This window comes from Saimiri boliviensis, chromosome 11 (genome assembly GCF_048565385.1).
Source record: "Saimiri boliviensis isolate mSaiBol1 chromosome 11, mSaiBol1.pri, whole genome shotgun sequence".
Classification (NCBI taxonomy): Eukaryota; Metazoa; Chordata; class Mammalia; order Primates; family Cebidae; genus Saimiri; species Saimiri boliviensis.
Genome location: NC_133459.1, coordinates 24,442,085 through 24,470,009, shown reverse-complemented (window position 1 = coordinate 24,470,009; position 27,925 = coordinate 24,442,085). Strand labels below are relative to the sequence as shown.

The 27,925-nt window shown below is 48.9% G+C and overlaps 2 protein-coding genes across 3 annotated transcripts in view; both read right to left on the bottom strand.

Moving 5' to 3' along the window:
• The window catches only part of CEP85 (centrosomal protein 85), a 53,780-nt gene extending 48,428 nt beyond the window's left edge, over positions 1-5,352 (bottom strand). Inside the window, exons 1-2 of one of the 2 annotated variants that reach the window (XM_010345398.3) lie at positions 5,197-5,352; positions 3,202-3,404 (exon numbers count right to left, since the gene is read on the bottom strand). The gene's annotated coding sequence lies outside the window, so the exon portion shown is untranslated. Of the gene's footprint in view, positions 1-3,201 lie in introns of both variants that reach the window. The other variant, XM_074380309.1, reaches the window with a different exon arrangement.
• A 9,253-nt stretch (positions 5,353-14,605) lies between these two features.
• CATSPER4 (cation channel sperm associated 4) lies at positions 14,606-27,303 on the bottom strand. The gene is made up of 10 exons (XM_003934819.3): positions 27,066-27,303; positions 26,477-26,620; positions 23,191-23,292; positions 19,444-19,541; positions 19,150-19,270; positions 18,802-18,935; positions 17,444-17,618; positions 16,454-16,668; positions 15,992-16,154; positions 14,606-15,082 (listed from the first exon to the last, which is right to left on the bottom strand). Exons 1-10 carry the CDS (start codon positions 27,276-27,278, stop codon positions 15,029-15,031), a joined length of 1,419 nt encoding a protein of 472 aa, XP_003934868.1. The 5' UTR covers positions 27,279-27,303; the 3' UTR covers positions 14,606-15,028.
• Between the last annotated feature and the right edge of the window lie 622 nt (positions 27,304-27,925).

The window sequence follows — 27,925 nt, the reverse complement described above, 5'->3', positions numbered from 1 at the left end:
GATTACAGGCACGCACCACCATGCCCAGCTAACTTTTTGTATTTTTAGTAGAGACGGGGTTTCACCTTGTTGACCAGCATGGTCTCGATCTCTCGACCTCGTGATCCACCCGCCTCGGCCTCCCAAAGTGCTGGGATTACAGGCTTGAGCCACCGCGCCCGGCTAATTTTTGTATTTTTAGCAGAGACAGGGTTTCACCATATTGGCCAGGCTGGTTTCAAACTCCTGACCTTGTGATCTGCCTGCCTCAGCCTCCCAGAGTGCTGGGATTAAAGGTGTGAGCCACTGCACCTGGCCACTTTATTGTTTTTAAAAGACTTGCTGGATGTATTAATCTATTCTCAGCGTGAGAGCAGACTAATGTTCACTGAGTAAGACATCCCTGACACTAGGTAATTTATAAGGGAAAGAGGTTTGACTCACAGTTCCACAGGGCTGGGTAGGCCTCAAGAAACTTACAATCATGGCAGAAGAGGAAGCAAACACAACATTTTTCACATGGTGGCAGCAAGCAGAAATGCCCAGCAAAAAGGGGAAAAGCCCCTTATAAAACCAGCAGATTTCGTGAGAACTCACTATCATGAGAGCAGCATGAGGGCAACCGCCCCCATGATTAAATTACCTCCCATCAGGTCCCTCCCATGACACATGGATATGATGGGAATGACAAGATGAGATTTGGGTAGGGACACAGCCAAAACCTATCAATGAATATTTTAATAAAATATATCAAGTACACTATGGCTTTTTTTTTTTCTTTTTTCTTTTGTTATAGTGGATTTGTATCACAGGACACTATGACTTAATGACTGAAAAAGGACAGGATTAGTCCAGATGTGACCCACCTCAGTTTAATAAAAAACGAATTGCAACTTGGTTATAATCAAATAATTAGAGTTAGCCCTTTCATATGCATTGTGTTGTCTGGTGGATTATTTTATAAGCATCTATTGTTACACTGCACTGAGGCTTCCTTAACATGGTCAACTAATTTAGTTTAAGTTCAATAGCTTCCCTGTTTACTTAATTTTATTTCATTCTATTTTCTTTTTGAGATACTTAAGCAGAGCATAGTCAATATTCGTCCTTATCCTTCAAGATATATATGTATATATTTTTTCTACTTCCCTTCTTCTCTCAGGATATATTATTTATTATTTATTTGTGTATTTATTTATTTTTGAGACAGAGTTTTGCTCTGTCACCCAGGCTGCAGTGCAATGGCATGATCTCAGCTCACTGCAAACCTCTGCCTCCTGGGTTCAAGTGATTCTCCTGCCACAGCCTCCCAAGTAACTAGAATTACAGGCATCCACAACCATGCCCAGCTAATTACTGTGTTTTTAGTAGAAACAGGGTTTCACTATTTTGGCTAGGCTGGTCTTAAACTCCTGACCTCAGGTGATCTACCCACCTCAGCCTCCCAAAATGCTGGGATTACAGGCATGAGCCACCGTGCACGGCCAGGATATATTTTAAATAATGGCAAGGGCTAATGCCTTAGATAGCAGGGCTGTTTAAACAGTCTACTACAGACCTATAAAATCAATATGAATTCACAATGAAATCTAATTAATTGTATGATGATTTAATAAATGTGTGACTTTGATGTGCATGAAAAAATAATATGGATTGACCATTTGACATAATTTTTTTCAGGAGCTGTTAAAGCATTAAAGATAGCAAAATGTTCCTGCAAATGAAATATTAAGACTATTAAATTTATTTTTTATTTTTATTTTTTTTAGACAAGGTCTTACTATCAACCAGGCTGGAGTACAGTGGCAGGAACACAGCTCACTGCAGCCTTGACCTCCTGGGCTCAGGTGATTCTTCCACCTCAACCTCCTGAGTAGCTGGAACTACAGGCACACACCACCATGCCTGGCTAGGTTTTAGATTTTTTTGTAGAGAAGGGGGTCTTCCTGTGTTGCCCAGACTGGTCTCAAACTCTTGGGCGCAAGTTATGTGGCACGCCTTGGCCTTCCAAAGTGTTGGGATTGCAGGTGTGAGCCACTGTGCCCGGCCAAATTTAACTTTTATTGTGTTGCTTGTACTGATGTTTTCCCCCAGGAAATTAATTTCTTTCTTTTTTTTTTTTTTGAGACGGAGTTTCGCTCTTGTTACCCAGGCTGGAGTGCAATGGCGCGATCTCGGCTCACCGCAACCTCCGCCTCCTGGGTGCAGGCAATTCTCCTGCCTCAGCCTCCTGAGTAGCTGGGATTACAGGCACGAGCCACCATGCCCAGATAATTTTTTGTATTTTTAGTAGAGACGGGGTTTCACCATGTTGACCAGGATGGTCTCGATCTCTTGACCTCGTGATCCACCCGCCTCGGCCTCCCAAAGTGCTGGGATTACAGGCTTGAGCCACCGCGCCCAGCCTAGAAATTAATTTCTAAAATAATCATGGACATTAATTTTTTAAAGTGTATTTCAAAAACAAAACAACAAAAGAAGGCACAGAGTCTTCCTGTGTTTTTGTGAAATTCTGCCTTATGGGTAGGTTCCACCTCTGCCAACTTACAAAGCCTCTCTTGCTTCCTGGTCCTCACTACCTGCTAACCAAACTCAACTGTCCTCTCTGTAAGGTCAAAGACTGTGTCTTGTGTGCTGTTGAATCCCCCAGGCCTAATACAGTTAACAGGTACAAAACAGATTCCAACCTGTTTTGAAATAAAGGAATGATACTCACACAAACATTGCTGCCATATTCACCCTCTACTAGGAAGGGGGAGCTAATGAGGTCAGAAATAATGAAGGGGCAGGAGAAGGAGGCTTGGATAATAGTGTGTGTATACGTTTATCCTCATTCTAAAAATGAATAGTTCATGCCCATTTTGCAGAAAAAAGGAAAGGAGACTAGGGCCAGCTGGCCAAGGCCCAGGATCTTTCCCTGGAATGAGAGTCATAGAGTCCCCACGTTGAAGCACAGATCATCAGTTCAAACTCTTTCATTTTACATATGTAGAAATACAGAATAAAGTGATTTCTCCCTGGCATCCTCAGTCCCCTCATTATGAAATCTGGATTATACAGAAAAGAATCAAACAAAGTAGAATTCCCTGCTGTTTCTTAGGCATACCCTCTGTACCTCCCCATATCATGTTGAGTAACTCTCCCTCTAGAAGAGTTCCAGAGATGGGAAGAGAAAGTGGGATGAGGAAGCACAGCCTAAGGCTGAGCAGCCACACTCCTTACCAGATGTCGGTTTCATCTGTATGCCCAATATCTCTGGTCCCTAACAATAAGAGGGACTACTTGCTTTCCCTAAATCTTCCTCCACTTCACCTTTGCCTCAAGCAAGTAAACTAGAGGCCAAGGACTAGGGTTGGAGGAGGTGTCAGGCTTCTATCCCAGCATCCAGCCTATCACTGTCAGAAGAAAGATGGCCATCCAGGCTCCTGCAGGAAAGAAAGAAATAATTGTAAAACTGAATTAGGTAGCATTGAGAACAGGGGAACCTTTTTAGATTTAGGTATTCCCCTTTAGGGAATTATTTAGAAATCCATTCATTCGACAAGCTTTCTCAGGACTGACTGTTTGCAAGTTAAATTGGGGGTGGGAAGGATGGGGAAGAGAGGCACTCTCTGTGTTCAGCGTGGACCCTGTTCTGCCATCTTCACTTGTCCTTGTTACCTGTCTGGCTCTGTATCTTGAATTCTGAATTTAATTTTTTCTTTCTTTCTTTCATCTATCTTTCTTTCTTTCCTTCTTCTCTTTCTTTTTTGAGAATTCTGAATTTTCTTTTCTTTTCTTTTCTTTCTTTCTTTCTCTTTCTTTCTTTCTTTCTTTTGACAGGGTCTCACTCTCTCTCCTAGGCAGCAGTTTTCTTTCCTTCCTTCTTTCTTTCTTTCCTTTTCTTTCGTTTTTGAGAATTCTGAATTTAGTTTTCCTTCCCTCCCTCCTTCCTTCCTTCCTCCTTTCTTTCTTTCTTTCTTCTCTCTCTCTCTCTCTTTCTTTCTTTCTTTCCTTTTGACAGGGTCTCGCTCTGTCTCCTAGACAGCAGTTCAGTGATGCCATCATAGCTCATTGCACCCTCAAACTCCTGGGCTCAAGCGATCCTCCTGCCTCAGCCTCTCAAGTAGCAATGATTACAAGCACATGCCATGATGCCCAGCTAATTTTTAACTTTTTTATAGAGACAGGGTCATGTTGTGTTGTCCGGGCTGGTGTCAAACTCCTGGCCCTAACCAATCCTCCCACTTCAGCCTTCCAAAATGCTGGGACTACAAGTGTGAGCCACTGCATGGCCTGTATCTTGAATTTTCTCCTCCTACCTGCTTGTCCCTGTATCTTAAATTTTCCAATCATTTCGGGATAGTCTCAGATTCTGATGAAGGATAAACCACCAGCCCTACAATGACAAGTGCCACATACTGCTGAGACCCAAGAAGCTGAGATTCGAAGAGGTTAACTGCTGAGCATGATGGCTCACGCCTGTACTCCCAGCACTTTGAGAGGCTTAGGCAGGCGGATCGTCTGAGGTCCACAGTTCAAGATCAGCCTGAAACCTCACCTCTACTAAAAGTACAAAAATTAGCTGGGCATGGTGGCCCATGCCTGTTATCCCAGCTACTCAGGAGGCTGAGGCAGGAGAATGAATTTGGGAGGCGGAGGTTGCAGTGAGCTGAGATTGTGCCACTGCACTCCAGGCGGTCATCCTGGCAGTTCAAGATTAGCATTCTCCCGTCATTTTATCAAAATTGGGAAAAGGGCCTGGTCTTTTTGAAACTGGGGTTCAGAAGAGTGTGATGATGGACCTTCTGCCTCTTCTAAGAATGGGCTTAGTAGAAGACAGGCTTTCCCGAAAGGGTTGGAGTTTTGAAGGACCGTTATGGAATAGAAAGAAGGGAGAAACTGTTTCTAGATCAGTAAGGAAGATTTACCAAGAGAAAGGTTGGCACGAGGGACAGCCTGGGAGAAAGAGTGATCTGATGTGACAGGAAAGGTGAGAATGGAAGGAGACAGGCAGAGAAGGCTCAGACTCGAAGTTTCATGTGTAAAACCAGGACTCGGTGAAGAGAGCAAAGGGAAAGCCGAGGAGGACATGGGCTCGGGGAGGAGACTTGCATTTAGGGAAGAGTGGAGGGCATGAAGGAAGGAGGGGACTTGGTGACGGGTCGGAGTCTCAGAGCAGGTCAGTAGGAGGCTCTGGAAGAGGAGTCAGGGAGGCCCCAGGAATGATCCAGTTACCGCTTATTCGGATGGGCCCAAAGACTATCCAGCTGCCGCCGCGCTCCGGGCCCTGCCGCGTTCGGGAGCGATACCTCTCAGGCGAGTTCTTCTGATCCAGGTCTGTGGGCGACGCCAGCACCAGGGTAGCAAGCCCGGCCAAGCGGGGTCTTTGCCCAAGACCCCAGGTAGCCCCACCTCCCTCCCCGCCCCCAAGTGAATTCACCAATCCACAAGACCTAGGTCTTCAAAATCCCGCCCCGTCTTCAACAAGCCCCGCCCCCGGAAGGACTGGCCTGTCCCCAGCACCGCCGTCCCCCAGGCCCCGCCTCAGCCTCGCTTCCGTGACGGCGGCACTGCTGGGCGTCCGGCTACCCGGCCTGCCCCGCGGGGACTGCCTTGCCGGCGAGACTGGGGTGGCTGCGCAGGAGGCCCTGGGACTGCCAGCTTACTGGTTGGCACTGGCGGCTCGCCCGCGTGTCACACGGGGTCACTCGGCTGTGCAGGTAGAGTGTATCGCTGGTCGAGAAGCGGATCAGGCTGAAGGCCAGCGTCCCCTCCAGAGAGGCCCCATTGACCCGCAGGTCGTGGAGCAGCCGGTTGCTGACCTGGCATCTGCGGGGAGAGGGCAGCGTCACGGGCCTGCGGTGCCGATGGACGAGCCCCGTTGCGCCCTTTTTACGTTTGCTTGTATAGGTGCAGAGGCTGGTCTCATGCTGACAACTTTACGTGAATTGTTGCGTTTCATCCTCACCGATCCTGTAAAGAAGGCAATACTGCCGGGCGCGGTGGCTCAAGCCTGTAATCCCAGCACTTTGGGAGGCCGAGGCGGGTGGATCACGAGGTCAAGAGATCGAGACCATCCTGGTCAACATGGTGAAACCCCGTCTCTACTAAAAATACAAAAATTAGCTGGGCATGGTGGCGCGTGCCTGTAATCCCAGCTACTCAGGAGGCTGAGGCAGGAGAATTACCTGAACCCGGGAGGCGGAGGTTGCGGTGAGCCGAGATCGCACCATTGCACTCCAGCCTGGGTAACAAGAGTGAAACTCCGTCTAGAAAAAAGAAAAGAAAAGAAAATATAACTATCGCCTAGAGTGTGTTGTGAGGCTTAAATGAGTTAAGTGATTCAAACTGCCTGGCGTTGAGTCAATGCTGTCAGTATTAGATATTATTAGCTACTAAGTATAATGAATGTCCAATACATAACATGTATATAGCACTTTGAAATGTTGTGCCTTTGTTTTTTAGTTTTATTATTGTAGGCCTTCAGTACTTGTTTGAGCAAAGAATAAAAGAAATGCATGTTATTTGTTGGCTGCAAGATCTTGGGCAGGCTTTAATCTCTGAGCCTTAATTTACTTATCTTCAAAATGGGAATGATAGTATTATTCAAGAAACATTCTTCCAGCGTTTGCATGCCAGGGATACCAAGAAGAGTAACAGGATCTGTGATCAAGGGTATAAAAGCACTCCGCACAAGCCAAATCCAACAGCTGGTCTGGCACTCACGGGAGGTCACCAGGCCTGACTGACCCTTACTTCTTGTTCACAAAGTGGTAGGTGGCCTTAACCGTATCTGCCCTGGAGATGTTGGTACTGGCAAAGACCTCATTGATCACCAGGGCAAATCGGTCTGAATCACTGCTTGTGGCCTTGAGGACCACGTAGAGGGGCATGCCAAGAGGAACTGTTCTGTTCTCAATCGGAGTTGAGAGCTGAGGGTCTGTGAAGACGCACAAGATGGTGATGGTGTTCCCAGTGCCCAGAACACAAATAGTGCTATATCTGGAGAGGGACAGGAGTGAAACTCTCATCATGAAACCCTAGAGGGAGAGACACTCACCCACACCTTCTGCCTCCCCAAAGTCACTGAGCACTGGTAATCATAGAGCATAAAGGGCAGGAGGAGCAAACCTGCTTATCTTCTTCCTCATCTGCCTAAAAAGTGAGGTGCCACCTCATGGATCCCCAGACCTAGGACCCTTGAAGCCATCCACAGTAATTTACATAAACAACTCATATGTATTCCTTCATAGAAGCTTTTTTTTTAATTGAGAGAGAATCTCACTCTGTTGCCTAGGCGGGATGGCAGTGGCATGATTGCATCTCACTATAGCCTTGACCTCCCAGGCTCAAGCGATCCTCCCACCTCAGCCTTCCAAGTAGCTGGGACTACAAGCACACACCACCAAGCCCAGCCTGAAGCATCTCTTTTCTTTCACTAATGCTTTGAATTTCCATCTAAGAGGTGCCTCTGTGTGAGCACAGGGGAGCAATGTCCTGAGGGTGTTGACTTATGTGCCTGGATTAGAGGTAGAGAGGTAGAGAACTCAGGAGGCTCCCAGGGCTGAGCCAGAGAGGAAACAGACAAGGCAGACCTTACAGGAAGGAGGCAACCTGGTAGGGGTGGGTCTGGCTGACATTCACCACCAGGGGGTACGCACAACTGAAGTTTAGTGTTGTGGAGTCATTACTGACGAAGCCAGGGAGAACCTGCAGAAGCTGCACCTCCAAAGAGTACAGGGCGCGGCTGTTGTTGGTCTAGAAAGAACAAGAAGGCTGCCATTACTCTCAGGTCTCCAGAGGAAATGCCTTCTCCTACCCTCATTTGCTGCAAGTTATTTTTTGATTTTAATTTAATTTTGTTTTGAGAGAGAGTCTCACTCTGTCGCCTAGGCTGGAGTGCAGTGGCACGATCTCGGCTCACTGCAACCTCCACCTCCCAGGTTCGAGCAATTCCCAAGCCATAAATTGTTTATTTAAATAATAGTGGGCCAGGTAAGGTGGCTCACGCCTATAATCCCAGCACTTTGGGAGGCCAAGGTGGGCGGATCACGAGGCCAGGAGTTTGAGACCAGCCTAGCCAACACTGTGAAACCCTGTCTCTACTAAAATAAAAAGAATTAGCCAGGCGTGGTGGCGGGTGCCTGTAATCCCAGCTATTCGGGAGGCTGAGGCAGGAGAATTGCTTGAACCCAGGAGGCAGAGGCTGCAGTGAGCTGAGATTGCGCCATTGCACTCCAGCCTGGGCAACAGTGCAAGACTGTCTCAAAAAAAAAAAAAAAGAACACTGAGAGAGTTTTAGGAGCCTAACCTAGCCATGCACTTAGCCATTCCATATTGAAACTGCTTATTCTGATCCATAACCTAAGCAACAGATCCCATGAATCCCTGGGTGGCAGAACTAGAGACAATGGCAGACAACCGGGAGGAACTAAACCATCTTTTTTTTTTTTTTTTTCTTTTTTTGAGATGGAGTCTTGCTCTGTTGCCAGGCTAGAGTGCAGTGGTGTGGTCTCGGCTCACTGCAACCTCCACTTCCTGAGTTCAAGTGATTCTCCTACCTCAGCCTCCTGAGTAGCCAGGACTACAGGCACACACTACCACACCCAGCTGATTTTTGTATTTTCAGTAGAGACAGGGTTTCACTATGTTGGCCAAGCTGGTCACGAACTCCCAGCCTTGTGATCTGCCTGCCTCGGCCTCCCAAAGTGTTGGGATTACAGGCGTGAGCCACCACGCCCCGCCTAAACCATCTCTTTAGGACAAACTCTGCTTGTTTTGTTTTGTTTTGTTTCATTGTTGTTGTTTTGAGTCAAAGTTTTGCTCTTGTTGCCCAGGCTGGAGTGCAATGGCACGATCTCGGCTCACCGCAACCTCTGCCTCCTGGGTTCAAGTAATTCTCCTGCTTCAGCCTCCTGAGTAGCTGGGATTATAGGCATGTGCCACCACGAAGGAATGCCTCCTTGAAGGGATGTGAAAGCCAGTCTATGTGTTGGGGGAAAATGACCCTGCAGGGCACTCTTTCCCTGTTCAGTCAGAACTACTCTAAGTATTTATGTTTCTATTTGACTTTTTTGTAAGACCCCTCCCAAAGAAAGGAGGTGGCAGTATCAGTGAGCAGTTAGAAGCACAAACCACTCTGTAATAGCTAGCTGTGCGATTTGGGAAAATCCCTCAACATAACTGAGCCTTAGACTACTATCTGTAAAATGGGAACCTCACAGGATTATCATGACAATTTAGTGAGATAATGCCTGTAGAAAAGTGTCTGACAAAGGCTGGGCACGCCTGTAATCCTAGCACTTTGGGAGACCTAGGTAGGCAGATCATGAGATTGGGAGCTCGAAACAAACCTGGCCAACATAGTGAAACCCCATCTCTACTAAAAATACAAAAATTAGCTGGGCATGATGGCACATGCCTATAGTCCCAGCTACTCGGGAGGCTGAGGCAGGAGAATTTCTTGAACCTGGGAGGTGGAGGTCGTGGTAAGCTGAGATGGCGCCATTGCACCCTAGCCTGGGCAACAAGAGCAAAACTCCATCTCAGAAAAAAAAATATTTGATCATGGGCCGGGCATGGTGGCTCAAGCCTGTAATCCCAGCACTTTGGGAGGCCAAGGCGGGTGGATCACGAGGTCAAGAGATCGAGACCATCCTGGTCAACATGGTGAAACCCCGTCTCTACTAAAAAAATACAAAAAATTAGCTGGGCATGGTGGCGCATGCCTGTAATCCCAGCTACTCAGGAGGCCGAGGCAGGAGAATTGCCTGAACCCAGGAGGCGGAGGTTGCGGTGAGCCAAGCTGGCGCCATTGCACTCCAGCCTGGGTAACAAGAGCGAAACTCCATCTCAAAAAAAAAAAAAAAAAAAAGGACTATTATTTCCATTTATCAAATGAAGAAACTGAGGCCCAGACTGGTGAAGACATCTGTCCACGGTCACATAGCCAGAGTGATGCCACTGCATTTGAAACCAAGTCTATCAGACACCAGAACCCAATGCCTTCATTCCTAAGCTTGAGCCAGCTGCTCTCTCTAGAGAGAAAGGCCCAAATCAAGTATGTTGAGTTGAATCCCTTGGAAACCTTATTTCCCCTGGGTAATGGGCAGAAATAGGCCCACCACCTGATATGCTGTTTTTGCATTCTTGGCAGTTTTCTTTTTTCTTTACTTACTTTCTTTTTTTTAATTTTTATTTATTTATTTATTTTTTTGAGACGGAGTTTCACTCTTGTTACCCAGGCTGGAGTGCAATGGCACAATCTCGGCTCACCACAACCTCCGCCTCCCGGGTTCAGGCAATTCTCCTGCCTCAGCCTCCTGAGTAGCTGGGATTACAGGCACGCGCCACCATGCCCAGCTAATTTTTTGTATTTTTAGTAGAGACAGGGTTTCACCATGTTGACCAGGATGGTCTCAATCTCTTGACCTTGTGATCCACCCACCTCAGCCTCCCAAAGTGCTGGGATTACAGGTGTGAGCCACTGCGCCCGGCCCTCTTTTCTTTCCTTTTTATTTTTTTGAGATAGTCTCACTCTGTCACCCAGGCTGGAGTGCAGTGGTGTCTTCTTGTCTCACTGCAACCTCCACATGCTGCCTCAGCCTCCCAAGAGCTGTGACAACAGCTATGTTCCACCATGCTAGGCTAATTTTTGTATTTTTAGTAGAGACAGGGTTTCACCATTTTGGTCAGGCTGGTCATGAACTCCTGGCCTCAAATAATTCACCTGCCTCAGCTTTCCAAAGTGCTGGGAGTATGGATCTGAGCCACCATGCCCAACCTCTTGGCAGTTTTCAAAAGGCTAATTCAGAAAATTGGAGGCTGGCCAGGCACGGTAGCTCACACCTGTAATCTCAACACTTTGGGAAGTCAAAGTGGGCAGATCACCTGACATTAGGAGTTCAAGACCAGCCTGACCAACATGGTGAAACACCATCTCTACAAAAAACACAAATTAGCCAGATGTGGTGGCACATGCCTGTTATCCCAGCTACTTGGTAGGCTGAGGTCAGAGAATTGCTTGAACCCAGGAGGCAGAGGTTGCAGTGAGTCTAGATCATGCCATTGCACTCCAGCCTGGGCAACAAGAGCAAAACTCCATCTCAAAAAAAAATAAAATATAATAAGAAAGAAAGAAAATTGGAGGTTACCCAGCCGAGGTGGCAGGCTCATTCTTTGTCCTTCCCATCACCTATTTCTGAAGATGCATCAATCTTTGTCCCCAATGTTGTGAGGGCAGATCCTTTCTGGCACCATCTAAACCTCCACTTTTTTTTAGAGACAGGGTCTGAGTCACCCAAGCTGGAGTGCACTGGTGCGATCATGGCCCACTGCAGCCTTGAACTTCTGGGCTCAAGCGATCCTCCTGTCTCAGCCTCCTGAGTAGCTGGGACTACAGGTGTACATCACCACAGTCGACTAATATTTTTCTCTTTACTTATTTATTTACTTTTGAGATGGAATCTAGCTCTGTTACCAGGCTGGAAGTGCAGTGGGTGATCTCGGCTCACTGCAACCTTCACCTCCTGGGTTCAAGCAATTCTCCTGCCTCAGCCTCCCGAGCAGCTGGGACCACAGGTGTGTGCCACCATGCCCAGCTAATTTTTGTGTTTTTAGTAGAGACGAGGTTTCACCATGTTGGCCAGGATGCTCTTGGTCTCTTCACCTCATGATCCACCCGCCTTGGCCTCCCAAAGTGCTGGGATTACAGGCGTGAGCCACAGCGCCTGGCCTTTTAAAAAATTCTTTGTAGAGATGAGGTCTCACTATGTTACCCAAGCGGGTCTCAAACTCCTGGCCTCAAGCAAGCCTCCTGCCTTTGCCTCTAAAAGTGCTGAGATTGTAGGCATGAGCCACTGTGCCCAGTCCCACACCCACTTTCTTCCAGCCCTGTGCAGAGCTAAGGGATTGCAACAGGGCAGGGGAACTGGCAAGGGTACTTGGAAAGGGTAGGGGGACCAAGGCTCTAGACCTGGCTCTACTACTGGCTTGCTGGGTGACGTGGGAAGGTCTCACCTCTCTCTGGGCCTTTATGTTTCTCTCAGCACAGTGAGGGGCTTGGTTCAATGTGGAAGAGCATTGTAAACTCTAGTCGTCTGTGGGGTTCATTTGCAGCAAAGATCTAGTTTGAACTAACTTACATATCTTGCTGTAGGGGTCTCAAGTTTTTATTTACAGGGAGAGATGTTTTCATTTAATCTGACTTTATGTTTTTTCCATGTGGTTAATCAGTTATCGCTGGCCCCTTATGGAAAAGCCCATCCTTCCCCCAACCAACACCACATTATCTTACTGTTACTTTGTAGTAAGTCTCAATATTTGGTAGGGTGGGTCTCCCATCCTGTACTTCAAAATCATCTTGACTATCCTTGGACTTTTGTTCTTCCTTATATATGTTAGGATCAGCTTAACAATATCTACAAACAACCTGCCGGAATTGTGATTGGAGGTGCCCTGCAATTACAGATTTGATGAGGATTGACATCTTTATGATATTGAGGTTTCCTGCCTACAGAAGCTCCCTTGAGAAGTGTGATCTAGGCTCTGAAGTCAGACCTGGGTTAGCATCCCAGCTCTGTGATGGAGGATACATCCCCCATGGGGACACGGGGGACATAGAAATCGCTTCATGTCTCTAAGCTTCAGCTTCCTCAACTGTACCCACTTCACAGATGGTCGTGAGGATGAAACAGTGCATGTGAAGCACTCAGCACTGTGCTTAGCACCTAGCAGGTACTCAATGAATAGACCTGCTATTGGGAACAATTATCCCCTGTTGCTCCTGTCATCAGAATTGGTGTCCACTTCCTGGAAAGTTTGCCAGGGATGCTCCTGTCCCTGGTAAAACTTATGGACTCGTAGGGATGATAAGACACACAATTTCCAGCTACCTCCCAATATCGGTCCTCATACCATCCTAGGAGCTCAGAATCCAGGGCTGCACTCCTAACTCAGGTTCAGGAAGGCATAGGGCGTGGTAGTTGCTCTTTGCTAGAGCAGGGCCGGGGAAGGGAGTATGACTTCCTGGGCCCTTAGTTCCAGGCCAGCTTGGGCAGGAACTAGCCTGCTGAAACTCCAGGCTATTAGGTTGACCTGGATAGGAAAGACAAAGGCAGAGACAGAAGAGATGACAGGCAAGATGAAGGGAGTAGACAGACAAAATAGCATCCTGGAAGAGATAGATGGTCAAGGCCAGGAGCTCCATGGAGGTAATCCTGCCATGCTCCTGCCTCTAAGTTCATTGATGCTCCAAGCCTTTCAGACAATTGGGGGTAAAGGACAGCGATGCTCAAACTATTAGCTCCTCCTGAAGATACCATCTGATCTGCCACCTTCTTCCCTCTCTGGCCATCAAGAAGAGGGGCTAAGAGAGCCCCCAGAGAAGGATGGGTGGAAAAGGTGTGTAGATACTCACCAGGCAGTTGGAGGGTGCCATCCCCAATAGGTAGCAACGGCAACAGCAAAAGCCACTGGCTGCTCATGTCTATGCTGATGATGGTCCTGGAGGGTGCTGGGAAGAAGTCCTGGTTCAAACAGTGGAATAGATTAACGGTTCCAAGACAGGAAGGCACTGCCAGCTCTGGTGCTGCCTCTCATCTGCTTGCTGAGTGCACCACCCATCCCCAGGTGCCCAGGCTCCTTCCCAACAGACCCCAGGGGGCTTTTCAGGGCTGGAACCAATGCTGATGGGAGGAGGATGGAGGGTGGGGTTTCCCGTCAGCTGCAATCAGTGGATCTCTGGGGACTGCCATTTCAACTGGTGAATATCCCCACAGCTCCTAATTGTCAGGCTTCGCTGAACAGCAGGGCAGATGTCCAGACCTTCTAGGCTATCCCCCTACACCCAAGACTAGTGAACCTGCATCCCAGGGACATAGCTGATCCTATCGGTCTTCCAGTTCCTGGGCTAAGAGGGGATTATTTTGATTTTAGAGCTCAAGATCAATCTCACCCTCACCCCATTGCACAGATGGGGAAAACAAGACCAAGCAATTCACTGAAGGACCAGAACCCAGGTTTCCTGTCCTCCAAGGTAGCTCTTTCTATTGCCCGTAACTGCCACAGTTTTCTCAGACTCTCTCCTGATTGCATAGCTCCGGAGCCTCTGAGGTTCTCAATGGCCCTGAGTATGAAGGTCCCAAATAGGCTTCACAGCTCCTAAGTCCCCCACCAGACTTTATTCACCTGACCCACAAAATCCTCCTCTCCTCCAGGAAGCTGCCAGGAGCCATGCTTTAACCAGTCACTCTCCATTGCCCTTGGATGCAGCTGCCTATACTTGTGTGACTTGGTCTTTGGTGATCCCATCAGACAAGGGCTCCCCAGAGCAAGGACCAGCCTCCATCTTCAGACAGGAGAGAGCAGGTAGGGCCATCTCCTTTAGCAGACAGGGGCTCCCTCTCATAAGGACCAGACTTTGCTCCACAAAGCTTAGGACCCTGAGGGCAAGGGTTATAGCTCCACCATTAAGTCAGAAATTTTTAGAGGTGCAATTCTCCCTCCCATTAGACTGGGAGTTCTTGAGGGCAATCTGTGACTCTACCACCAGACAAACAGGATTTTGAGGGGCAAGATCTGTCTTCCCTATCAGACCCAGGCAATTGCCCCAAGGGGTTGGAAATCCACCAGTCAGAGACATTGATTCCAACATAAAACTTTATTGTCAATACACAGATGTCTGGCCCCACTGGCCTGGCCTTTCTCTTCTTGGTGCTGGGGCCCACTGAGGCTCCCCACCAGCTCTGGGTGAGAGCAGGGGCCAGGGCTGCCCATCATTAGGTCAAATCCTGGCTGCATTGGCCAGCACCCCCTTCTGTGTTCATCCTTGCTGCTAGGCTTCCCACTCTCATCATCCAGCATCCTTCTCTGTCCTGGCTCCTCTGGACCTAGGGCTCACAGGCACAAGCCCTGTGGATGCTGCCACCTTCACAGTCCCTGGCCTCTGCCCAGGTGTAAGGGAGAGGATGGCCTCTGGCCAGGCTGTGCCAAGCCACACCAAGGGCACAGGAAGACGCAGCAGCTGGGAGTGTATGTGTGCAGGCCCCTTGGCTCCCATCCTGTCCTCTTAGTGGCTGCTCTTGCGTGTTTTAAGGAGTATATGTGAGCTCGAGTCATGAACCTGCAAACCGAGAGGTCCTGTGAATCTCCCTACCCTGATATTGTAGGCTCCCTTACTCACCTCCTCCAGTCTCACCAGCTGCCTCAGCCAGGCCTCCCAGGGAAGTTCTTCATAGGTCTAACTTGAGCCTACCTAGTACCCGCTCTGAGTTTGGGAGCCCAGGGTGTATCCTGGGCAGATGATGGTGGGGGCAGAAAAAGAAACTAAGTAACATGGGTGTGTGCCAGGAGCTCAGGAAGCAGCTGCTTTTAGGTACTTTAGATAGATCCTGGGGTCCTGTACCCACAATGGGCCTAAGTATCTGTCACTAGTCAGGCACGGAGCTGGTTGATGGCACACACACTAAGAAAGGGTAGGTTTGAAGGTGGTAGAGAGGAAACTAGCTGGAAGGGTGAAGCCTCTCCGAGAAGGAAAGTGCAGAACCTAACCAAACGGGCAGTGACAGCGGGGTGGGTGGAAATTTAAGAGGCAGACTGCTGGGTGCAGTGACTCATGCCTGTAACACCAGCACACTGGGAGGCCAAGGCAGGTAGATCACAAGGTCAGGAGTACAAGACCAACCTGGCCAAATGGTGAAACTCCATCTCTACTGAAAATGCAAAAATTAGCCAGGCATGGTGGCAGGTGCCTGTAATCCCAGCTACTTGGGAGGCTGAGGCAGGAGAATCGCTTGAACCCGGGCGGCAGAGGTTGCAAGTGAGCCGAGATCGCGCCACTGCACTACAGCCTGGGCGACAGAATGAAACTTGGTCTCAAAAAAAAAAAAAAAAAAAAAAAAAAAAAAAAAAAACCGGCAGACCAGACTTTGGAATAGACAGAAACTTAGACAAATGGTCCAGAGGCGGGTCTGCTCTGGGCTGGGCAGAGTGTCAGGGCGAGTACCGATTCAGTAAGAAAGGGAAGGCACACCTTTTCCATGTCAATGAGCGCACTGAGCAAGTCTTGCTGGTGAGACTTATGGCGGAGGTCCTTGGATGACATAGTCTCCAACGACCCGTTTGTCTTGCGTCTCTGCAACACCTCTGCCTCTTGCTCCTGGTTGAAGCGGATTGCGCGCACTTCCTCCACGATCCTGGGGATGGAGCAGTGAGTGCCTTTCAGAAGGCTGCAGGGGAGGGAAGCAGCCCTCCCACCCCTTCCTTGGAGTCACCCACGCTTCACTCTGTCACGACCCAGGCTGAGCTGTGCCCTTATGTGAGATGGGAGGAACCCGGAGTCTGGATTCCAGCTCTTTCACCAATAAGCTGGGGGACCTCTCTTGGGCCCAGGGTCTGCTTTATAAAATGGTGAGGGCGTGAGGCCAGAAGATTCTGATGCTCCGCCCAGCTCTGACTCACATGACTTGAGGGCACCCCCAGTACCCTCCCCTACGTGTTGAGCTCATCTCGGATCTCCTTGTACTGCGTCAGGTTCTCCTGTATTGCCTCAAGCACCAAGCAAAAGTTGTCGCAAGTGTTTTCATTGAGGTTCGACAGGGGCCCCCCCACAAGGGGTTCCTGGGGGAGACCAGATTTCTCCGAGCGGGCCACCACACAGTGCACCACTGGCAGCTGCTGGTTCTCATCCTCCTCTTCCTCTGCGCCTGTCTGGGAAGCGGGGCATGGAGAGGGGTTGGGACAGCTCAGGCAGGTATGTCCCCCACACCCGTTTCCTGCTTGGCTTTAGGAGGATGAGTCTCTTAGGATCCCGGGGTTCGAAGGCCTTCATTTCACTCTCACCAATCTTAGCCTCCCTACCTTGCTGGGGAGCCCAACTTTAAATGCACATGCCCTTCACCGACCTCTTTAAAAATTCTCACCCCTTTTCAAAACTTAGTCCTGCCCTGGATTTCAACCCTGATAAACCCTACCCAGAAACTTATAAAGTCCTGCCTACTCTCAAGCCCAGGGCTCCAGCTCTCTGTTCTTTTAGAAGTACTCCCCTCCTTTCCCCAACCTTATGGAAGTACTGCCCTGAATGAATAATACGGTAGCTAACATTAATTGAGTGCTTACCATGCACCAAGCACTATTCATTTACCCATATAACCCCCATAAAAGAACCCTATGAGTTAAGTACTACTATTATTCCCATTTTACAGAAGAACAAAACTGAGGCTTAGATTGGGTAAATGCCCCAAGGTCACCCAGATGCTCAGTTTTGAGTTGCATTGGAAATCTAACATCTAGCAAATCCACACCTTTTAGAAGCTCCAGGTGGTGTGTGGGTACTCAAGATGGGGGCTGCTTTCTCCAGGTCTCCAAATTGACTTTCTCCAGGCCCTTGATTATGCAAGCACACACACACACACATGCACATGTGCTCAAGTCCGCTCTCACACACACTCCTGTTCTTCCCTTCTGCTCTCCCCATCCCATGCACCTCACTGAAGATTATTCGATGCTGTTGTCCCTGCTCTTCTGCCTTCATCATTTGCTCCAGGTTGGTGGTCACCACGACGACGAACAGGTTGATGCCAATGAAGGCACCGATGGTGATGAAGATGGTAAAGTAGATAGCACCCCCAATCTCCATTGCATACTCCCTCTTCTCTGTCCTGCAGATGGCAGGCAGGGGCCCCATCACTTCCCTGGCCCTTCGAGCCTGAGTTTCCTTATCTATGAAATGGGAAAATCATCCCAAGGCCTACTAGGACTTCTGCCTGTGTCACTGCTGTTGTGCAGATCCCATTCCCTACTCCTGTCTCAATAGCTGCACTCTCCTAAGCATCCGCTGTGCTGACAGACTGCGGCTGATTCTCTAACCAACCCTGCAAGGTGGGGATGTGCACATTAATGGGTACATTAAGTTTAATCTATTAGCTACAATCTTTTTTCCTTTTCTTTTTTTCTTTTTTTTTTTTTGAGACGGAGTCTCACTCTGTTGCCTAGGTTGGAGTGCAGTGGCGTGATCTCAGCTGACTGCAACCTCTGCCTCCTGGGTTCAAGCAATTCTTTTGTCTCAGACTCCTGAGTAGCTGGGATTACAGGCACCTGCCACCATGCCCAGCTAATTTTTGTATTTTTGGTAGAGACAGGGTTTCGCCATGTTGGCCAGGCTGGTCTCGAACTCCTGACTTCAGATGATCCACCTGCCTTGGCCTCCCAAAGTGCTGGGATTACAGGCATGAACCATCACGCCCAGCCAGTCTGATTTTTATCTACTACCTACGCCATAATGGAGAATAACTATAGAGGCCCTTTATCTACTGGGCTTCTATACTCACATGTAGGAGGTAAAAATAAATCAGTTAAGGGGTCCCACTTTCTGGAGTAAACTGGAAAGAAACAGGGTGTCGACTTAATGGAAAAGAGGTAAAGAACAGAACACAAAAATGAGTGTGGGCAGTGGGTTTAAGAATGATTGAAAGGAGACCTGATATTCCAGGAGTTCAGGCAGGTTGGTGAGCTGGGAGGTGGCTCTGTAACCTGAGGCACAACTGCAGACCCACTTCCCTGTCCAAAGCCAGCTACCCAGCCGGTTAGCATGACAGGAGAAGTCCCCATAACAGGGTCGGAATGGGACCCTGAATGTATGGAGATTCAAGGGGGACAAGGTATCAGGTACCCACAAGCCTGGGTATTTCCTTTTCCTCTGTTTAAAGACCTGGGAACCCTTGCTTCCACGGTACCATCCTCATCCTGATCCCTGGAGCTCCCACTCTCAGGGAGATCCCTCACACCCTACTGGTTTCCCTGCCCCACAGGCAAGATGAGGCTAGAAGTCCCACCGGCACTCACTGGAAGTCACTGTAGATGTCCACCCAGCCATCTTGGGTGATGCAGATGAAGAGGGTGTACAGTGCCACCCGCATGTTCTGGAAGTGCTTGGGCACGAATGCACCAAAGAGGGTTACCCCAAACACGGAAAAAATCTGCCAGAGAGAACAGAACGCCACCCCAACTTCACCCAAGGGCCTGGAAATAGGACATGAAAATGTCATGCAAGTGAACACTGCCAAGAAAGTCACAGGGATTCAGGCCCACAGGGTTCTCTGCTCCTCCAGACACCCCTCTATTCACAATGACCCAAGGGCCCTGTTCGGGGAAGGGAAACAGCTGGGGGCAGGGGCAGGGGCAGGCACTGACCAGCATAAAGAAGAGGATGAGGATCGTGATATTGGCCAAGTCAGGCACAGACGTCAGGATGACGCGGATGATCCGAGCCAGGGGCTCCACCGCCATGCACACATGCACCAGACGAAGTGCCCTATGGTAGAGCCTCTCAGGAGTGCCCCTAGGCCCTTCCCACCCTCCTCCCTTCTCCCACCCTCCACCAGCTGCCTAGAGAGGCAGAGCTGATCTCCACCTGGTCATTATCCCCCCATCTCATTTCTGGGTTCCAGAAAGGTCCCCCTCATTTCTCCAGAGCTCCCAGCTCACCTGAGAGTGTAGTTGATGGAGGGGATATTGATTTCCTTGCTGAAGAATCCCAACAGTAATTGAAAAACAATAATGAAGTTGAGGATGTTCCATCCGTCCTGGGGGGTAGGCCAGCCCCAGTGGGGTCTGTCAGGCCCAGACCATGGGGGCTTCCTAGGTCTCCCCTCCCCACATCCCAAAGATGGTGGCTCAGTGTCTCTCTCAGAGCAGGACCAGTCAGCTACCATCCACAGCTGTTACCCTGCTACCCCCCAAACATACCACAAAACACACGTGTACTCCTTGTCCCATACATGTGTCAATAGCCAAATGCAGTCTCAGACACACAGCGAAGACCCTCACAGATACACAGCTGGTCCCTAAGCTGAGTGCCCGCCTTGACTAAAGCATGCTCAAAACAGCCTTGCCCTGCAGTTAGGTAACCTGAAAACACTTGGCTGCTCCTGCCTTTATGTGACACACACTACAATTAATAACAAAATGAAAATGAATCCTAGTAAAAACATCAAGGAACACTGTTTCAGTAGCCAGTTCTGAGAAGAAAATAGCTCTCACAGCACAGGAAAGGGAGACAGGCACACTTTGCAAACTTTGTCCAATTGAAGCACTTACACAGGAATGAGGTGGGGAGTAGGAGGAAACTCACAGGTATGAAAAATCTGAACAGTGATCCCGCTTCTAGAAATCTGATCCGCAGATACTCTGGTCGAGGTAAAAATGATATTTATATAAGGTTGAGAATAACCAACATGCGAGGTACAGTGGTGCAAGCCTGTAATTCCAGCACTTTGGGAGGCTGAGGCAGGAGGATTGCTTGAGCTCAGGAGTTCCAGACTAGCCTGGGCAACATGGCAAAACTCTGTCTTCACAAAAAATATAAAAAATTAGCTGGGGGTGGTGGCATGTGCCTGTAGTCCCAGTTACTTGGAGGGATGAGGTGGGAGGATCATTTGAGCTCAAGAAGCTGGGGCTGCAGTGAGCCGAGATGGGTGCTATTGCACTCCAGCCTGGGCAACAGGGATGAGACCCTGTCTTTAAAAAAAAAAAAAGAAAGAAAAGAAAAAGAAAGAAAGGAAAAGGAAACCAACATGTCCAATGATCAGAAGAGACTGACTGGATAAACTATGGCACATTAGATTACATTATATTCAATGGAATACTATGTAGCTACAAAAAGAAAAATGAGGCCAGTTACGGTGACCCATGCCTGTGATCCCGGTGCTTTGAGAGGCTGGTGGGAGAGGATTGCTTGAGGCCAAGAGTTTGAGACTATCCTGAATAACATAGCAAGACTTCATTTCTACCAAAAAAAAGAAAGAAAGAAAGAAAGAAAGAAAGAAAGAAAGAAAAATGAGAAAGATCTCTATGTATTGATACAGAAAGATTGTCAGGATCCATTCAGTGACAAAAGTAAAGTGCAGAATAATGTTTATAGTATGTTACTGTTAGGAAAGAGAAGATTGATATATTTGCTGATTATTGTAAAAATAAAACTGGGAGGATGCCATAGTTTGAATGTTTGTCCCCTCCAAATCTCATGTTGTAATTTGGTGTTCAGTGTTAGAGATGGGACCCAGCCGGGTGTGGTGGCTCACGCCTGTAATCCAAGCACTTTGGAGGCCAAGGCGGGTGGATCACCTGAGGTCTGGAGTTCAAGACCAGCCTGACCAACATGGTGAAACTCCATCTTTAAAAAAAAAAAAAAAAGAGATGGGACCTAATGGGAGGTGGTTGGGTCATGGGGGTGGATCCCTCATGAATGGCTTGATTCCATCCTGATGGCAATGAGTGAGTTCCCTCAAAAGCTGCTTGTTAAAAAGAGCCTGGCACCTCACCCTCATGCTCTCTCTTGTTTCCTCTCTCGCCATGTGATCTGCACATGCTTCACCTTCTGCCATGAGTGGAAGCAGCCTGAAGCCCTCACTGGAAGCAGATGTTGGCACCATGCTTCTCATACAGGCTGCAGAACTGGGAGCCAAATACAACTCTTTTCTTTATAAGTTATTCAATCTCAGGTATTCCCTTTTTTTTTTTTTTTGAGACGGAGTTTCGCTCTTGTTACCCAGGCTGGAGTGCAATGGCACGATCTCGGCTCACCGCAACCTCCGCCTCCTGGGTTCAGGCAATTCTCCTGCCTCAGCCTCCTGAGTAGCTGGGATTACAGGCACGCGCCACCATGCCCAGCTAATTTTTTGTCTTTTTAGTAGAGATGGGGTTTCACCATGTTGACCAGGATGGTCTCGATCTCTTGACCTCGTGATCCACCCGCCTCGGCCTCCCAAAGTGTTGGGATTACAGGCGTGAGCTAGTGTGCCCAGCTCAGGTATTCCTTTATAGCAACACTAAATGGACAAAGACAATAAAAAAGAGACTATAAATATAAAAACATTACCTAGAAAGTATAGGGGTGGGAGAAAGAGGATGAGGGGGCAAGAGAGAAGTAAGAATTCTGTGGGTACCTTTCAATATAGTTTTGACCAGCATCTGTCTTAAAGATTCAAAAAGAAAACTGTTTTTTGAAACAGAGTCCCACTCTGTTGCCCAGGCTGGAGTGCAGTGGCACAATCTCAGCTTACTGCAACCTCCACCTCCCCGGTTCAAGAGATATTTATACCTCAGCCTCTAAGTAGCCGGGATTACAGGCGTGCGCCACCATGCCCAGCTAGTTTTCGTATTTTTAGTAGAGACGAAGTTTCACCATGTTGGCCAGGCTGTCTCAAACTCCTGGCCTCAAGTGATCCTCTCACCTCAGCCTTCCAAAGTGCTAGGATTACAGGCATGAGCCACTACACTCAGCAAGAAAACTATATTTAATGAAAAAAAAAACTTCTTAAATGTATTGGGTAGCCCAATAAGCACAAGTCCTCCTGGCCTCTCACACTTGGAGTCCATACCTTCTCCACACAAAGAGAGAAAAGTCTGCCCGTCTACATATCCACCTGTATATCCATTCAGTGTGCAGCTCCTGTTGTGTGCCATATCCAAATCCAGTTTCTGAGAATATAGGATGTCTGCCCTGTTGGACTCACAGACTATTTTGAGGGAGATGGATAAACAGCAAATTTTAACTCCATGCACACACTCAAAAAAAGTGCATAGCATCATGGAGACACAAAGCAGCACCTAACCTAGTCTGGGAGACACAGGAAGACTTCCTGGAGGAGAAGTCATCTCAACGAATCTGTAAGTAGGAGTAAAGCAAGTGAATAGGGAAGATCAGATTTTGTAACATGCGAAAATTACATGAAATTCCAATTTGGGCATCCAGGGACACAGCCATGCCCATTTCACTTATGTGTGGTCTGTGGTTGCTTTGTGCTGCCACGGCAGAGGTGAGTCATTGCAACAGAGACTGTACAGCCATGAAGCTTAAAATCTTTATTATCTGGCCAATTACAGAAAAAGTGTGCTGATCCCTGCTGACCTCTGTAAGTTAAGGTAGATGCTCTCAGCCCCATTTCTCAGATGAGGAAGTCAGGTTTATCCAAGACTACAGAGCTGGGGAAGGCTGGAACAGGGATTGGAATGGAGCCCAGGGAGGCTGCACTTCTAGTACTAGTTCCTTTCTGCCACATCATACACATCTCAGAACTAACACACACTCTTTCTCTTCGTGCGTGCGTGCGCGTGCGCGCGCACACACACACACACACACACCCTCAGTTTTGGAGGGCCAGGATTATAGGGGTGGACTGGGTGGCGTGCAGTCCCCATGAAGGAGTAGAGGCAAAGGGCTCGGGATCTCACCTTCCAGAAAATCCAGAAGCCATTGAGCCAGCCGAGGAGAACCTCACAGATAAGAATGGTCAGCACAACGTTATCTATGGTAGAGAACAGCTCATAGTGTTTCTACATGGAAGACAGAGAAAAAGAGGGGCAGAGAGGTCAGTGGAGCAGGGCCTGGGCAAGCCGGCAGGGAGATGATGTCTTTGGGGGAGGGAAGGCCCATATCATGGCTGCTCTTGGTCCTCAGCATCCTTGTCACTTCCTTTAAAGCACACTTTGCATGTGTGTGCCAGACACTGTGCTAGGGCCATTCACGAATCACTTCATGTTACCATCACTGTTGTCCTGCAAAGCAGGTTTCATTCCCGTCTTACAGAAGTGGAATCAGAGTGATGCCTATGTGTGCACAGCTAATCGATAAAGATTGTTATCTGGGCTGGGCAAGGTGGCTCACACTTGTAATCCCAGCACTTTGGAGACCAAGGTGGGTGGATCACAAGGTCAGGAGTTCAAGACCAGCCTGGCCAATATGGTGAAACCCCATCTTTACTGGAAATACAAAAAAAAAAAAAAAAAAAAAAAAAAAAGATGGGCGTGGTGGCAGGCGCCTGTAGTCCCAGCTATTTGTGAGGCTAAGGCAGGAGACTTGCTTGAACCCAGGAGGCAGAGCTTTCAGTGAGCTAAGATCACACCACTGCACTCCAGCCTGGATGACAGAGCGAGACAACGTATCCAAAAAAAAAAAAAGATTGTTGTCTGACTATAGACCTTTGTCCCTAACCTCTAGAGTAGGTATATTTTGGAGAGGGAGGTAGGAGAATCAGAACAGGCTCCAGGATTGGGAGGAAAAGGCCTGGCCCCTGAGAATGGAGGACACCAAGCTCCATCTGTCCTAACCGCTCCTGCTGGTCCAGCTCTCCAAATTCTCCAGGTCAGGTCTGACCAAACTCCTGGGTATCCTGCCACTCATGGGTCCAGGACATGCACCCTGGATGAATGAATTGGTAGATGGATGACTGGGGTCTGTCCAGAGCCTAACTCACATTCTCCCAACCTCGAACTTTCTCCTTCAGCTTCACATGGCTTTGAACCCACTAACAGCCCCCACAGTGCCCAACTCCACCTAGCAGTCACCCGAGTCACTGTGTCTCCTCCCTTTCTTTTTTTTGTGAGGTCTTGGCTCACTGCAAACTCTACCTCCTGGGTTCAAGCGATTCTCCTGCCTCAGGCTTCCAAGTAGCTGGGATTACTGGTGTATGCCACCAGCCTGGCTAATTTTGTATTTTTAGTAGAGATGGGGTTTCACCATGTTGGTCAGGCTCGTCTCAAACTCCTGACCTCTAGTGACCCCCGCCTGAGCCTCCCAAAGTGTCCTCCCTTTCTTTACCCCAATGTGCAACAGACTCAGTGCCTCAGGGCCCACTGCCACATAACGGGATTGGGGGGGCCTCCTTCTACCCATACCTTGCCACCACTCCCATCCATCGGCCAATGCCAGGCTGAGCTGAGCTGCTTAAACTCAGATGACCGGTTAAGGTTATGGGTTCCTCAACTATTCCAAATTCCCAAAGGGAATTCTTCCTACAGTGAGGAAGAGCTTCTTTTCCCTTGTTTATTCTCTCAGTTCCACCCTGGTGGCCACCGGAGACAACAGGACATCCACACCATTATTCAAAAAAGCATTCTAAATAGTCTTCAGCCCAGTGTGGTGGATCACACCTATAATCCCTGCACTCTGGAGGCCAAGGCTGGAGGATTGCTTGAGCCCAGGAGTTCCAGACCAGCCTGGGCAACATAGTGAGACCCTGTCTCTGAAAAAAAGAAAAAAAAAATTTGACACACAGTCTCGCTCCAGTCACCCAGACTGGAGTGCAGTGGTGCAATCTTGGCTCACTGCAACCTCCACCTTCTCGGTTCAAGCGAATCTCCTGCCTCAGCCTCCCAAGTAGCTGAGATTATAGATGTCCAACACCACACCCGGCTAATTTTTGTACTTTTAGAGAGATGGGGTTTCTCCATGTTGGCCAGGCTGGTCTTGAACTCCTGACATCAAGGGATCTACCTGCTTTGGCCTCCCAAAATTTTGGGATTACAGGTGTGAGCCACTGTGCCCAGCTCAAAAAGAAATGTTTAAATTAACCAAGCATGGTAGATTGTGCCTGTAGTCCCAGCTACTTGGGAAGCTCAGGCAGGAGGATCACTTGAGTCCAGGAGTTTAAGGCTGCATTGAACCAAGATGGCGCCACTGCGCCCCAGCCTGGGTGACAGAGACCCTGCCTCTTAAAAAAAAAAAAAAAAAAAAAAGAAATTAAAACATCAAAGATAAATATACTGAACTTCAAGTTGGACACAGAGAAGTCTCTCACATGCTGTTTCTTCTGCCCAAAACACTCTCTCTCTCCCACCTCTCTTTGCCTGGCCAACTCCTACATGTTCTTGTTTTCTTTTTCTTTGTTGTAGTGACAAAGATCACATCCTATTTCTTTTTTCTTTTTTTTTTTTTTTTTTTTTTTTTGAGAGGGAGTCTCGAATTGTTGCCCAGGCTGTAGTGCAGTGGCACAATCCCGGCTCACTGCAATCTCTGCCTCCTCAGCTTCCCGAGTAGATGGGACTACAGGAGTCCGCCACCATGCCCGGCTAATTCTTTTGTATTTTTAGTAAAAACAGGGTTTCGCCATGTTGGCCAGGATGGTCTCGATCTGCTGACCTTGTGATCCACCCACTTGGTCTCCCAAAGTGCAGGGATTACAGGCATGAGCCACCGTACCTGGCCCACATCCTACTACTTTTTCACTCTCAGCTCTAGTGTCACTTTCTCCAGGAAGCCGGCTCTGATTCCCCAGATTAGGTTTGAGTGCCTTCTTTGAGCCTCCATGGACTCTGGGTGCTACTTAGGCACTTGTAGTGAGATTTTCTATGTGTCTGAGACAAGACCCAGTTGTGCCTACTATCCCTGGGTCCCTGGCACTCTGCACAGTCAGTGCCTGCCTGGCACTGAGTGATTCTCCCTTAGTGACTGCTGGTTAGAATTGAATACCCCTTCTCCACAAAGTATCCATTTGCCTCCCTCTGCTCACACCCTTCTTTTCCTGCCCTTCCTCTACAAATCCAATGCATTCATCAAAGCCAGGCTGCAGAGCCCTTCTACCATGAAGTCTTCCTTGATCTCCAGACTGCTAGAAGGTCAGAGCTGACAGACCCTTGAAGAGCATCCAATTCAACTATCATAGACAGTTGAGGAGACTGAGGCCGGGAGAGGGAAGCCCCCATTAGAGTTAGTGGGGTAGAGGCCATGATGGCATCCCACCTGGTCCAGGTAGGAGCTGGTACGGAGAGCGATGGTGATGGCGTTGATCACCAGCAGCACGGCCAGCAGCAGTTGGAAGGCAGGGTGTTGAAGCAGCTGCTTGATGAACATGCGAGTGATGAACTCCTGCACGTCCCAGGCATCCTGGGAGAGGGCAGGACCTTCCTTCAGGCAGGTGTCACCATAGGGAGCCTCTGCCTGGAGATTTGCTCTTAGAGAATGGGGGTCCCTGAGGCCCACTCTACTCGGGGGAAGTCATCCGAGAGTGGACCATGGTGTGGAGACATCAGCGTAGAGGTCACTATCTAAATGGCCACTAAAAGTGGATTACTACTGGGGGATCTTTGTGGAAGTCATTGCCAGAGAATCTTTTGGGGCTCTCTGACAGTGAAGACAATCATTATATAAGGGTTCCTACAGGGGGCACTGCCAGCGAGTTACTAACATACCATGGGCAGTCACTCAGGGATCACTGCTGGGGAGGGTCCTCTGGGAGCGTTTAGAGAGTAGAGGGGGCAGAGTTACCATGAGGGCCTGCTGCCATGAGCACAGCTGCAGGAGGCCACTGTGGGGCGAGAGCTGTCCTTACCACTTTGTTCATGACGTCCTGGCGGTTGATGAGCACCTGCTCCTCTGCCTGACCGTAGGACTCGTGAATGGTACTCTGCAGGGCAGAGGGGCGGGCCTTCAGTGCAATTACTGCCTCTCCAAACTCCATATGGTTCTCCTGAGCCCTGCTCCACCTGGAGAGGACAGTACGGGCGTTCCACTGCTGCCGCTGGGCCTTTTCATTGTAAGTCATGGTTGTTTAGTTTCTTCTTCTCTTCAAAGAATCTTCTTTCCAAGTGGTCTCACTCCCCCTCGTGGTGATATCACAGAGGCCTCTGTGACCTCCAGCTTTCTGCATTCTACTAAGGAATTCCAACCTGGTAGAGCAGCTCTTCCCAGTGGTCCTCCTCCACCTCCCACAGAGGGATGCTGCAGGGATGTTGGGCTGGGGGTGGGTGTCAGAGGCTGATGGGAGTAGGTTAGATCTCCTGTGCAGCCTGGAAGGAGTCATAGGGACATGTCCCTCCCTGCCTTGGATCCAGGAGCTGGAGGTGAGGCTGGAATGAGGAGTGGAGGAAATGTTTTGCCCGGGGCCTCCTCACGGCACACGTCAACCTGCACCCCTCCCCACCAGCTGCCTCATCCTACCCGCCCAGTCTCCAGCGTTGTCCGCACCACTTTTCCGTGCAAGGTGTGTTTCCCCATCTGCAAAGTGAGTTTCTCATTTCATACCCCCCGGAAATGGGGTAGGAGATCACCACTAGCCTTCTAAGAGCTGGGGAGAGGTAGACATGAGTCAGAGCCCTCCTTAGCCCTGGGTAGTCCACCCACCACCCTGACAGGTTTGGAGCTCAGGGGCAGCCCAGGCCAACAGGCTGCACGAAGGGTCAGCCACCTATC